General features: G+C 37.1%; 1 protein-coding gene across 1 annotated transcript in view; it reads left to right on the top strand.

The window, feature by feature from the left end:
- dnai3 (dynein axonemal intermediate chain 3) overlaps window positions 1-12,887 on the top strand; it is a gene marked incomplete at its 5' end in the record, with an annotated part of 31,938 nt that extends 19,051 nt beyond the window's left edge. The window contains one exon of the mRNA XM_079402977.1: window positions 12,357-12,887. Within this exon, the coding sequence (XP_079259103.1) occupies window positions 12,357-12,497 (141 nt within the window). The 3' untranslated portion in view covers window positions 12,498-12,887. The remainder of the gene's footprint in view (window positions 1-12,356) is intronic.
- Window positions 12,888-14,388: the final 1,501 nt, after the last annotated feature.

Here is a 14,388-nt window from a genome sequence, read left to right as displayed (position 1 = left end):
TGAGATCTGGGGTAAACAGAGACAGACAACACAGGGAGAGCAGAGACAGACAATACAGGGAGAGCATTCATGATCACAGAGGGCGTGGCAGGGCAGGACGAGGATTCATAGATGGCGTTTTTAGCCGTGACAGGACAGGGCGAGGGTTCACAGACGGCCTCTTTAGCCGTGACAGGACAGGGCGTGAGCTCACAGACGGCCTCTTTAGCCGTGACAGGACAGGGCGTGAGCTCACAGACGGCCTCTTTGGCCGTGACAGGACAGACAGTGAGTTCGGGAACGGCCTCCATGACCGTGACAGGGCAGACAGTGAGTTCAGGAACGGCCTCCATGGCCGTGACAGGGCAGACCATGAGGTCAGGAACGGCCTCCGTGGCCGTGACAAGGCAGACAGTGAGTACAGGAACGGCCTCCGTGGCCGTGACAGGGCAAACAGCGAGTTCAGGGACGGCCTCCGTGGCCGTGACAGGGCAAACAGCGAGTTCAGGGACGGCCTCCGTGGCCGTGACTCTGGCTTGACAGCGGAGACGTGAGCAGACTCTGGCTTGACAGTGACGACGTGAGCAGACTCTGGCTTGACAGCGACGACGTGAGCAGACTCTGGCTTGACAGCGGAGACGTGAGCAGACTCTGGCTTGACAGCGGAGACGTGAGCAGACTCTGGCTTGACAGCGGAGACGTGAGCAGACTCTGGCTTGACAGCGACGACGTGAGCAGACTCTGGCTTGACAGCGACGACGTGAGCAGACTCTGGCTTGACAGCGACGACGTGAGCAGACTCTGGCTTGACAGCGACGACGTGAGCAGACTCTGGCTTGACAGCGACGACGTGAGCAGACTCTGGCTTGACAGCGACGACGTGAGCAGACTCTGGCTTGACAGCGACGACGTGAGCAGACTCTGGCTTGACAGCGACGACGTGAGCAGACTCTGGCTTGACAGCGACGACGTGAGCAGACTCTGGCTTGACAGCGACGACGTGAGCAGACTCTGGCTTGACAGCGACGACGTGAGCAGACTCTGGCTTGACAGGCATGACGTGAAGGGGTGCTGTTGCTGCCGCCATTTTGTGAGTGAGTGCGGTGCCGCGTTCCTCCGCAACACCCACAGTGAACGGAGAGCCCACACACAGCAAAGCATAGTCCATAAATTGACTGAGAGATGAACGGGGACCCTCGCGGATTAACCTTGACCGGAGCGGCTGATTAATGCCTTCACAAAAAAAGTCAATAAGTGCGTAGTCCGGCAGATCAGAAAAATAGGCGAGGTCTAAATACTCCTGAATATAATTCTCGAGCGGTCGCGAGCCCTGCTCGAGGGTTAATAACAGTCGTGCACAATCCATACCTGGCCAATGTCCTTTTGAAAAGCCGCTGGATCCTTGTGTGGCCGAGTATTCTGTTACGGGGCTGACGAGACGTGAGACGTGCGGATCCATTTGCAAAGCTTTATTAAACATGGTCAAGACAGGCAGGGTCAGAGATCGGCAAACAGGTATGGTGGAGGCAAGACAGAGCAATCCGTGGAGCAAGCGTGGGTCAACGATCAGCGAACAATATCCAAAGGGGCAAGGCAGAGAGATAATCCAGAGACGAGAGCAATAATCCAAACAGGGAGCGAACAGAGTCCAAACGGCAGAGGCAAAGGGTAAATCCAGGAAACAAGAGCAGGGTCAAACACGGCAGGAAAACAAGGCAAGACTAAGACTATAGGAATGGCTCTGTAAAGTTGCTATCTCTAGATGAGTGATATACGCTAACAGTTACAGGAACAAAACAGAAACACTGAATGGCACGGTAAAGCAGCTAGCGCTAGGTGAGCACTATACGCAGGTCAATACACGGCCCCGATGCTGAGGAAGTCCATGGCTTATATAGTGTGTGTTTGGGTGATGGTGATTGCGAGATGGTTCTCAGGTGTGGGCGTGATCATTGTGAACAGCTGTGTATGAGTCCGTGTGGTGAACGAGTGACCTCTGGTGGCTAGTGAACGGAAGTGCATGGTCAGGATTCGTGACAATACCTCAGAGATATTTTACTCATAAGAATTTCTAGGGGTGCCAATAATTGTCTCCAACGTGTATTTGAGAAAAATATTTATTTCATAATGATATTTCCTCCCATTTTAAATTCTTATTATCCAATGAAAGGTTAGATTTTTGTGAATTTTGTAAATAAAATTTCAAAAGAATTAACAATGCAGATTAATTTTCACAGCCTTCTTTGATCATATTTACCAAGGGTGCCGATATTTTTGGCCATGACTGTAAATGCATATTTAATAAAATAATGCATAATTTGCATATTTAAACATAATATTTCAGAAAAATTGTAATACAAATACAAAACTTGTAATACACTGTAAAAAGTGATGTTCTTTCTCAGTATTATTATTATTATTTATTATTTATTTGAGAAGAAAAATGACTTAAGATATTAAGCCTTTTTTCTGAAAAAGTTGATCAAAATGAAGGGAGTTTATGCTTAAAATAAGATTATTATCAGATTATTTATCTGAACTTTATTGGCAGATATCTGGTTTTTTAAGCACTCAATTTTGATATATTTTTTTCAGAAAACAAGACTTAATCTTGTATCATTTTGTTTCTCAAATAAACATATCCTGAGTTAAGAATGTTTAAAAAATTTGATGTGGAAAACGAGACAGTACTGAGTAAGATATTTTTTAGGGCCCAAGCCAGTAAGGCGCAGGGCCCTATTGTTCTTCTAAGGATTATTATTATTATTTTTTTTTTTTTAGGGCCCAAGCCAGTAAGGCGCAGGGCCCTATTGTTCTTCTAAGGATTATTAGGGCCCAAGCCAGTAAGGCGCAGGGCCCTATTGTTCTTCTAAGGATTATTATTTTTTTTTTTATTTTTTTTTTTATTTTTTATTTCAATCATCCGGGCACTTTTGGGGGCCTTAACGTGCCCGAAAACTCTCGAAAATTGGCACGCACGTTGGAACCTGCGGCCATTAGGACGCCGCTGAGGCTGGGACCCGGGCGTGGCACAGGGGCTCTACGGCGCCCCCTGGAAAATTGTCAGAAAGCTTGATGTATAGCTCACACATACTTGCACGTATTCATATGAAACTCGGTACACATATAGAACTCATTGAGCTGAACAACTTCCGCACAGCATGTCTTAGGCTCCGCCCAACAGGAAGTCGGCTATTCAGGGCTGTTTAAAAAGCGCATGCTCTGGAATTTGATATACTCCTCTGAGGATTTCCATACGATTACCACCAAACTCGGTGAACATGATCTCAAGACATTGGGGACGCTAAATTGCGAAGATATTTTTGATATGTCGAACGGTTTGCCCGTGGCGAGGCGATGAAGTTATGGCGAAAAATGAGACCCAGGAAATGCCTAATAACGTCCACATACATTGTATGATGTAGATCAAACTCCAGTGGTTTGTTCGTTGTGTGATGCCGATCGGATAGATGTGACTATTATGACTGAAAGTTATAGCGCCACCAACTGGCTGCAGGAAGTGTGTCGTTTTCAAAATGATTTGAATTCAGCATCTTATTTTTACTCGATTTGCTTCAAACTTCACCAGAATAATGTCAAAACACGGCCGATGTAAAACTGTGAAGGGAATATTGATATCTAAAATTATGTTGCCATGGCAACGTGTCAAAGTTGAAAATTCGTTTCTGGTGATTTTGAGGCAGATAACATGTTTAGAATGTCATGAAACTCAACACACATATGAGTATTAATGATAGTTAGACACTGGAAAAAGCTCATAAACGGGCGTGGAAGAGGCACTCTATAGCGCCACCTTTTGTCAAAAATGGGGGGGTTAGTTTTAGCTACAGACACCAAACTCGGTACATAAATTGTTCTTATTAATCCGGACAACTTTCTAATTTACAGTCATTAGCTACGACCAACAGGACGTCGGCTATATTTATTTTAATGTGGGTTTTTTTTTAAAACGGGCTGTAAACAAATTCATACTCCTCAAAGCAGAAACACGTAAATCACACCAAACATTTTTTCTCATGATGCCAAAATACTGAAGATGCTAAATTGCGGACGGATTTAGGATATCTTGAACGATGATTTAATGGCAATTTATTAAAGTTACAGTAAAAAAGAGATTTTTTTTTTTTTTTATCTTTTAAGAGCAGCTTCCAAACACTTCATAAAAAATTACATACACAGAACAATACAGTCTGACGATATGTGATTAATTTCATGAATTTACAATACACTATGCAGAGGAGAAAATTTTAAAACTATCAGACAGTTGTTACAATGCTTCAATGAGTGAGAGTTCCCTGTCAGCCTGCAGCTGAGTGAGGGGGTGGGGGTGGGGTGGGGTGTGAGTGACTGTGTGGATTGAGGAGCTGGGTGAGAGAGAGAAAGAGAGAGAGGGTCTGTTTTTTTTTAATCTTTAAAAAATGCTTATAAAGCATTAAAGGTTTTCATAACACTTTATAATTAAGTCTCATTTGTTAACAGTAGGGAATGCATTAATTAACATGAACTAACAATGAAAAATATAATTTTTTACAGCATGTTAATTCTTCATTGATAGTATGAACTTACAATGAACTAACAATGAACAAAATATTTTTAATGTTAGAAAAATAGTCATGTTCAAAAGAGAAACTTTAAAATTTAATAATATATTAACACATTTTGGAATTAATATTGATCAACATTAAATGGAATATAATTATTAATGATTATATATATATATATATATAATGATAGCTACAGACACCAAACTTGGTACATAAATTGTTCACATTAAGCCGGACAACTTTCTAATTTACAGACATTAGCTACGACCAACAGGAAGTCGGCTTTTTTTTTTTATGTGTTTTTTTTTTTCAAAACGGGCTGTAAACAAATTCATACACCTCCAAGCAGAAACCACAAATTCACACCAAACACAGAACAAGACAGTCTGAGGATATGTGATTAATTCCATGAATTTACAGTACACTATGGCGAGAAGAAAATTTTAAAACTTATCAGAGATATCCTGTCACTGTGCTTCTAATGTGTGCGGTAGGTGACTGGGTGGGTGACTGACTGTGTGAGTTCAGTGAGTGTGGAGGGGGAGAGAGAGAGAGAGAGAGAGAGAGAGAGGGAGACAGAGAGAGAGAGAGAGAGAGAGAGAGAGAGAGAGAGAGAGAAAGAGAGAGAGAGAGACTGTTTAAACTTCTCAATAAAATCCTTAAAAAATGCTTATAAAGCATTAAAGGTTTTGATAACACTTTATAATTGAGTCTCATTTGTTAACAGTAGGGAATGCATTAATTAACATGAACTAACAATGAACAAAATATTTTTAATATTAGAAAAATAGTCATGTTCAAAAGATAAAACTTTAAAATTTAATATTTAATATATTAACACATTTTGGAATTGATTTTAAACATTAAAACATTGATTTCAACATTAAATGGTATATATTTATTAATGATGTAAATTAACAACAGTTAAATAATGTTGTTTTTTAAAATTGGTTAATTCACAAATAACATTAAATATTAACAATATATTTTTTACTTTATTAATTTGTGTTAGAAAAAATTATTAATTTTAGTTAATGGAAAAATAAATCATTAAAAAATGCTTATAAATCATTAAAACCTTTGGTAACTATAATAATTTCTCATTTGTTAGCATTAGTAAATGCATTAACTAACATCAACTACCAATGAAAAATATATTTTCATAGAATTTAAAGTTTTATATGTTGTTCTGTGTGTGTGTGTTTCACAGAGTTGATGGTTTGGATTAACCCTTTAATTGCCGTATCCCTTAAAACCAAACTGCCAGAGGGTTACTGTATTGTGTGTGCTCGCTGGGCACCGTTTTATCGATGCCACCGGGGTGGCGTATGCTGACGGCTTGGGCCCGTCATCGCTGCTCGCAGCTATATTTATTTATTTATTTTTTTTTTTTTTTTTTTTTTATTTCAATCATCCGGGCACTTTTGGGGGCCTTAACGTGCCCGAAAACTCTCGAAAATTGGCACGCACATTGGAACCTGCGGCCATTAGGACGCCGCTGAGGCTGGGACCCGGGCGTGGCACAGGGGCTCTACGGCGCCCCCTGGAAAATTGTCAGAAAGCTTGATGTATAGCTCACACATACTTGCACGTATTCATATGAAACTCGGTACACATATAGAACTCATTGAGCCGAACAACTTTCACGCTGCATGTCTTAGGCTCCGCCCAACAGGAAGTCGGCTATTCAGGGCTGTTTAAAAAGCGCATGCTCTGGAATTTGATATACTCCTCTGAGGATTTCCATACGATTGCCACCAAACTCGGTGAACATGATCTCAAGACATTGGGGACGCTAAATTGCGAAGATATTTTTGATATGTCGAACGGTTTGCCCGTGGCGAGGCGATGAAGTTATGGCGAAAAATGAGACCCAGGAAATGCCTAATAACGTCCACATACATTGTATGATGTAGATCAAACTCCAGTGGTTTGTTCGTTGTGTGATGCCGATCGGATAGATGTGACTATTATGACTGAAAGTTATAGCGCCACCAACTGGCTGCAGGAAGTGTGTCGTTTTCAAAATGATTTGAATTCAGCATCTTATTTTTACTCGATTTGCTTCAAACTTCACCAGAATAATGTCAAAACACGGCCGATGTAAAACTGTGAAGGGAATATTGATATCTAAAATTATGTTGCCATGGCAACGTGTCAAAGTTGAAAATTCGTTTCTGGTGATTTTGAGGCAGATAACATGTTTAGAATGTCATGAAACTCAACACACATATCCATTTTAATGATAGTTAGACACTGGAAAAAGCTCATAAACGGGCGTGGAAGAGACACTCTATAGCGCCACCTTTTGTCAAAAATGGGGGGGTTAGTTTTAGCTACAGACACCAAACTCGGTACATAAATTGTTCTTATTAATCCGGACAACTTTCTAATTTACAGTCATTAGCTACGACCAACAGGACGTCGGCTATATTTATTTTAATGTGGGTTTTTTTTTAAAACGGGCTGTAAACAAATTCATACTCCTCAAAGCAGAAACACGTAAATCACACCAAACATTTTTTCTCATGATGCCAAAATACTGAAGATGCTAAATTGCGGACGGATTTAGGATATCTTGAACGATGATTTAATGGCAATTTATTAAAGTTACAGTAAAAAAGAGATTTTTTTTTTTTTTTTTATCTTTTAAGAGCAGCTTCCAAACACTTCATAAAAAATTACATACACAGAACAATACAGTCTGACGATATGTGATTAATTTCATGAATTTACAATACACTATGCTTAGGAGAAAATTTAAAAACTATCAGACAGTTGTTACAATGCTTCTATGAGTGAGAGTTCCCTGTCAGCCTGCAGCTGAGTGAGGGGGTGGGGGTGGGGTGGGGTGGGGTGGGGTGTGAGTGACTGTGTGGATTGAGGAGCTGGGTGAGAGAGAGAAAGAGAGAGAGGGTCTGTTTTTTTTAAATCTTTAAAAAATGCTTATAAAGCATTAAAGGTTTTGATAACACTTTATAATTAAGTCTCATTTGTTAACAGTAGGGAATGCATTAATTAACATGAACTAACAATGAAAAATATAATTTTTTACAGCATGTTAATTCTTCATTGATAGTATGAACTTACAATGAACTAACAATGAACAAAATATTTTTAATGTTAGAAAAATAGTCATGTTCAAAAGAGAAACTTTAAAATTGAATAATATATTAACACATTTTGGAATTAATATTGATCAACATTAAATGGAATATAATTATTAATGATTATATATATATATATAATGATAGCTACAGACACCAAACTTGGTACATAAATTGTTCACATTAAGCCGGACAACTTTCTAATTTACAGACATTAGCTACGACCAACAGGAAGTCGGCTTTTTTTTTTTTATGTTTTTTTTTTTCAAAACGGGCTGTAAACAAATTCATACACCTCCAAGCAGAAACCACAAATTCACACCAAACACAGAACAAGACAGTCTGAGGATATGTGATTAATTCCATGAATTTACAGTACACTATGGCGAGAAGAAAATTTTAAAACTTATCAGAGATATCCTGTCACTGTGCTTCTAATGTGTGCGGTAGGTGACTGGGTGAGTGACTGACTGTGTGAGTTCAGTGAGTGTGGAGGGGGAGAGAGAGAGAGAGAGAGAGAGAAAGAGAGAGAGAGAGAGAGAGAGAGAGAGAGAGAGAGAGAGAGAGAGTCTGTTTAAACTTCTCAATAAAATCCTTAAAAAATGCTTAAAGCATTAAAGGTTTTGATAACACTTTATAATTAAGTCTCATTTGTTAACAGTAGGGAATGCATTAATTAACATGAACTAACAATGAAAAATATATTTTTTAAAGCATGTTAATTCTTCATTGATAGTATGAACTTACAATGAACTAACAATGAACAAAATATTTTTAATATTAGAAAAATAGTCATGTTCAAAAGATAAAACTTTAAAATTTAATATATTAACACATTTTGGAATTGATTTTAAACATTAAAACATTGATTTCAACATTAAATGGTATATATTTATTAATGATGTAAATTAACAACAGTTAAATAATGTTGTTTTTTAACATTGGTTAATTCACAAATAACATTAAATATTAACAATATATTTTTTACTTTATTCATTTGTGTTAGAAAAAATTATTCATTTTAGTTAATGGAAAAATAAATAATTAAAAAATGCTTATAAATCATTAAAACCTTTGGTAACTATAATAATTTCTCATTTGTTAGCATTAGTAAATGCATTAACTAACATCAACTACCAATGAAAAATATATTTTCACAGAATTTAAAGTTTTATATGTTGTTCTGTGTGTGTGTGTTTCACAGAGTTGATGGTTTGGATTAACCCTTTAATTGCCGTATCCCTTAAAACCAAACTGCCAGAGGGTTACTGTGATGCTTGTGCTCGCTGGGCACCGTTTTATCGATGCCACCGGGGTGGCGTATGCTGACGGCTTGGGCCCGTCATCGCTGCTCGCAGCTATATTTTTTTTTTTTTTTTTTTTATTTCAATCATCCGGGCACTTTTGGGGGCCTTAACGTGCCCGAAAACTCTCGAAAATTGGCACGCACATTGGAACCTGCGGCCATTAGGACGCCGCTGAGGCTGGGACCCGGGCGTGGCACAGGGGCTCTACGGCGCCCCCTGGAAAATTGTCAGAAAACTTGATGTATAGCTCACACATACTTGCACGTATTCATATGAAACTCGGTACACATATAGAACTCATTGAGCTGAACAACTTCCGCACAGCATGTCTTAGGCTCCGCCCAACAGGAAGTCGGCTATTCAGGGCTGTTTAAAAAGCGCATGCTCTGGAATTTGATATACTCCTCTGAGGATTTCCATACGATTGCCACCAAACTAGGTGAACATGATCTCAAGACATTGGGGACGCTAAATTGCGAAGATATTTTTGATATGTCGAACGGTTTGCCCGTGGCGAGGCGATGAAGTTATGGCGAAAAATGAGACCCAGGAAATGCCTAATAACGTCCACATACATTGTATGATGTAGATCAAACTTCAGTGATTTGTTCGTTGTATGATGCCGATCGGATAGATGTGACTATTATGACTGAAAGTTATAGCGCCACCAACTGGCTGCAGGAAGTGTGTCGTTTTCAAAATGCTTTGAATTCAGCATCTTCTTTTACCTCGATTTGCTTCAAACTTCACCAGAATAATGTCAAAACACGGCCGATGTAAAACTGTGAAGGGAATATTGATATCTAAAATTATGTTGCCATGGCAACGTGTCAAAGTTGAAAATTCGTTTCTGGTGATTTTGAGGCAGATAACATGTTTAGAATGTCATGAAACTCAACACACATATCAGTATTAATGATAGTTAGACACTGGAAAAAGCTCATAAACGGGCGTGGAAGAGACACTCTATAGCGCCACCTTTTGTCAAAAATGAGGGGGTTAGTTTTAGCTACAGACACCAAACTCGGTACATAAATTGTTCTAATTAATCCGGACAACTTTCTAATTTACAGTCATTAGCTACGACCAACAGGAAGTCGGCTATATTTATTTTAATGTGGGTTTTTTTTAAAAACGGGCTGTAAACAAATTAATACTCCTCCAAGCAGAAACACGGAAATCACACCAAACATTTTTTATCATGATGCCAAAATACTGAAGATGCTAAATTGCGGACGGATTTAGGATATCTTGAACGATGATTTAATGGCAATTTATTAAAGTTACAGTAAAAAATATATATTTTTTTTTTTTTTTTATCTTTTAAGAGCAGCTTCCAAACACTTCATAAAAAATTACATACACAGAACAATACAGTCTGAGGATATGTGATTAATTTCATGAATTTACAATACACTATGCTTAGGAGAAAATTTAAAAACTATCAGAGAGCTCTTAGACTGCTGAGTGAGAGCTCCCTGCCAGTCTGCAGCTGAGTGAGGGGTGGGGGTGGGGTGGGGTGGGGTGTGAGTGACTGTGTGAGTGACTGTGTGGATTGAGGCAGTGGGTGAGAGAGAGAAAGAGAGAGAGGGTCTGTTTTTTAAAATCTTTAAAAAATGCTTATAAATCATTAAATAAGGTCTCAATTCTTAACATTAGGAAATGCATTAATTAACGTGAACTAACAATGAAAAATATATTTTTACAGCATGTTAATTCTTCCATGATAGTATGAACTAACAAAGAACAATTTTTTTAAAGCATTTATTAATCTTTTTAATGTTAGAAAAATAGTCATGTTCAAAAGATAAACTTTAAAATGTAATAATATATTAACACATTTTGGAATTAATATTGATCAACATTAAATGGTATATAATTATTAATGTTTATATATATATAATGATAGCTACAGACACCAAACTCGGTACATAAATTGTTCTTATTAATCCGGACAACTTTCTAATTTACAGTCATTAGCTACGACCAACAGGAAGTCGGCTATATTTATTTTAATGTGGGTTTTGTTTTTAAACAGGCTGTAAACAAATTCATACTCCTCCAAACAGAAACACGTAAATCACACCAAACATTTTTTCTTATGATGCCAAAATACTGAAGATGCTAAATTGCGGACGGATTTAGGATATCTTGAACGATGATTTAATGGCAATTTATTAAAGTTACAGTAAAAAAGAGAAAACTTTTCTTTTCTTTTTTTTCTTTTAAGAGCAGCTTCCAAACACTTCATAAAAAATTACATACTCAGAACAATACAGTCTGAGGATATGTGATTAATTTCATGAATTTACAATACACTATGCGGAGGAGAAAATTTAAAAACTATCAGAGTTCTCCTGTCTCTGTGCTTCTAATGTTTGCGGTAGGTGACTGGGTGGGTGACTGACTGTGTGAGTTCAGTGAGTGTGGAGGGGGAGAGAGAGAGGGAGAGAGAGAGAGGGTCTGTTTAAACTTCTCAATAAAATCCTTAAAAAATGCTTATAAAGCATTAAAGGTTTTGATAACACTTTATAATTAAGTCTCATTTGTTAACAGTAGGGAATGCATTAATTAACATGAACTAACAATGAAATATATATTTTACAGTATGTTAATTCTTCATTGATAGTATGAACTTACAATGAACTAACAATGAACAAAATATTTTTTATATTAGAAAAATAGTCATGTTCAAAAGATAAAACTTTAAAATTTAATAATATATTAACACATTTTGGAATTGATTTTGATCAACATTAAATGGTATATATTTATTAATGATGTAAATTAACAACAGTTAAATAATGTTGTTTTTTAACATTGGTTAATTCACAAATAACATTAAATATTAACAATATATTTTTTACTTTATTAATTTGTGTTAGAAAAAATTATTCATGTTAGTTAATGGAAAAATAAATCATTAAAAAATGCTTATAAATCATTAAAAGCTTTGGTAACTATAATAATTTCTCATTTGTTAGCATTAGTAAATGCATTAACTAACTTCAACTACCAATGAAAAATATATTTTCACAGAATTTAAAGTTTTATATGTTCTGTGTGTGTGTGTTTCACAGAGTTGATGGTTTGGATTAACCCTTTAATTGCCGTATCCCTTAAAACCAAACTGCCAGAGGGTTACTGTGATGCTTGTGCTCGCTGGGCACCGTTTTATCGATGCCACCGGGGTGGCGTATGCTGACGGCTTGGGCCCGTCATCGCTGCTCGCAGCTATATTTTCGTTTTGTTTTTTGTAGTGCATACTTGATTTGACCGATTTGGACTGCTCTTGGACTCAATAAGCCTCATAAAGCTTTGGTTCATATCAAAAACTGTAGTTGAAAATGCCTTTGAACATTTGTGTTTGATTACTTGTGTGGTTTGTTGTTCATCAGGAGCCGGTGATTCTACTGAAACAGGAAGAGGAACTGGAGGCAGAAGCGCTGAAGGAACACGAACAGTTTCTGGCTCTGGAGAAGGTCATTCTGAAGAACATGGGCCTCCTGACCGAATCAGAGGACAGATCAGACCTGTAACACATTAGAAACATCATCATCACACTCTAGAATAACCCAAATATCTCGAACTTACCAGATGATCTAATAACAAGAGTTCAATTTAGTTTCATTTACTTCAGTTGTTGGGGGGGGGGGGGTCTAGCTTAAGTCATTCTGATTAGAATGATATAAAAACACTCAGTGTTTTTTATCGTAAACTCTTCAATGGAATTTCTTACTGTGTTTGGAACAACATTCCTAATATAATATTAATTTGAAATCCGATTTAAACTTCATTTGATTCTTATTGATTAGTTCCAAATTATTATGGAAATTGCATTAGGAAAGTATCTACAGTAGCTACAGCAACTTTGTTGTTTATTGTAAGCTTTCTGAATGTAAAATATTAAAAACTCATTTTTTAAGCAGGGCAGATAGGGTGTTTTGTTCTTGTAAGCTTATGCGCTCTGACCTTGAAGATTGATTCTTTCTCTGGTTTCTGGTCTCAGTTCATCTGCGTTTCCCCTCAGAGCCGTAATCAAACACGCTCTTAATTCAGCTACTTCACCTCCGACGGCTAATCTATAACAGCTTATCTGCTTTCATACGGACACGTCCAGCCACTAATGTACAATATCGATTCAGTTCAGCCCGACTCGTATTGATTCAATAGATACTAAACTTTTTTTTAAGCAGCGTACGTGACAAGAATTCACATGCAAAGCAGGTTTGGTCGACATATAGAAGACTTTCAAGTCTACTTTATAAAATGCATTTCTATGGGTAACTATGATGCAAAGTAAGGTTTTAGCAAACCCTAGAATAGTTAATTAATGTGAATTTCATGTGTCCACTGAATTGAGTACTGTTTATTGTCTACCATTTAAAAACCTAGTACTGATGAAACACGAGAAGAGCACATATCTGTGTAAATTGGCTTGAACCCTTAAATCTTGCATAAATAGTCCCATTGAATCAAATACAATAATTTGATTTTACATACTTTATACAGAAATTTAATTCAAATTCAGAATTGCAAGATATAAACTCACAATTCGGAGTAAAAAAAAGGTAAATTATGAGATATAAACATAAAATTGCAAGATATAAATTCTTCAAATAATGTTTTCATCTCACAGTTCTGTGAAAAAAGTCATAATTGCAAGATACAACAATTTAGAACAATTTTGTATTTATACCTTGCAGTTCTGCCTTTTTAGCAATTCTGAGATAATATCTTGCAATTCTGATTTTTGTTTGAATTCTGAGTTTACATCTCACAATTCGGAGTTTATATCTTGTAATTTTGAAAATTATGAGATGTAAACTCAGATGCCGAATTGTGAGATGGAAAAAGTTATAATCACCTTTTTTATTCTTTGGTGAGATATAAATTCACAATTCAACATTTCACATGACTCACAATTCTCCATTTTCTTGCATTTCTGAGTTTCTATCTTGTTAGTCTGAGAAAACAGTCAATAATTATGAGATATGAACCCAGAACTGTAACAAAAATATCTAAATTGTGAGAAAATTTGCAATTACCTTTTTTATTCTGTGGCAGAAAAAAGCTTCCATAGTAAATGTCTCTCAATGTAGTACAGTTCACAACTTTACTGTTGCATTATATTGCATGGAAATCACAGCTGATGTCATTTATAGTTCATTCGGCTGAAAATGAAGGTGAAATTGAGTGCATTGCTTTATGGGATATTGTTTTTTTCATATTCTGCACATATTGGCAGTTGTATTCATATATTTAAGATGATTAGTTAATCTTGCATTTTGTGTGTCTGTTGCATGAAGCCGCACGCCTTTATGAACCAAACAATCGCATCTTCTGTTCTGCCTCTGTAACTCTCATTATCCAGCTGCATTACACATCTATCTCAGCGTTTTCTTTCTTTAATCTGTTCCTGTTGGGCAA

This window comes from Barbus barbus (assembly GCF_936440315.1).
Source record: "Barbus barbus genome assembly, chromosome: 41".
Lineage (NCBI taxonomy): Eukaryota > Metazoa > Chordata > Actinopteri > Cypriniformes > Cyprinidae > Barbus > Barbus barbus.
Note: the sequence above shows the minus strand (reverse complement) of the source record. Positions and strands in the feature narration are given on the sequence as shown.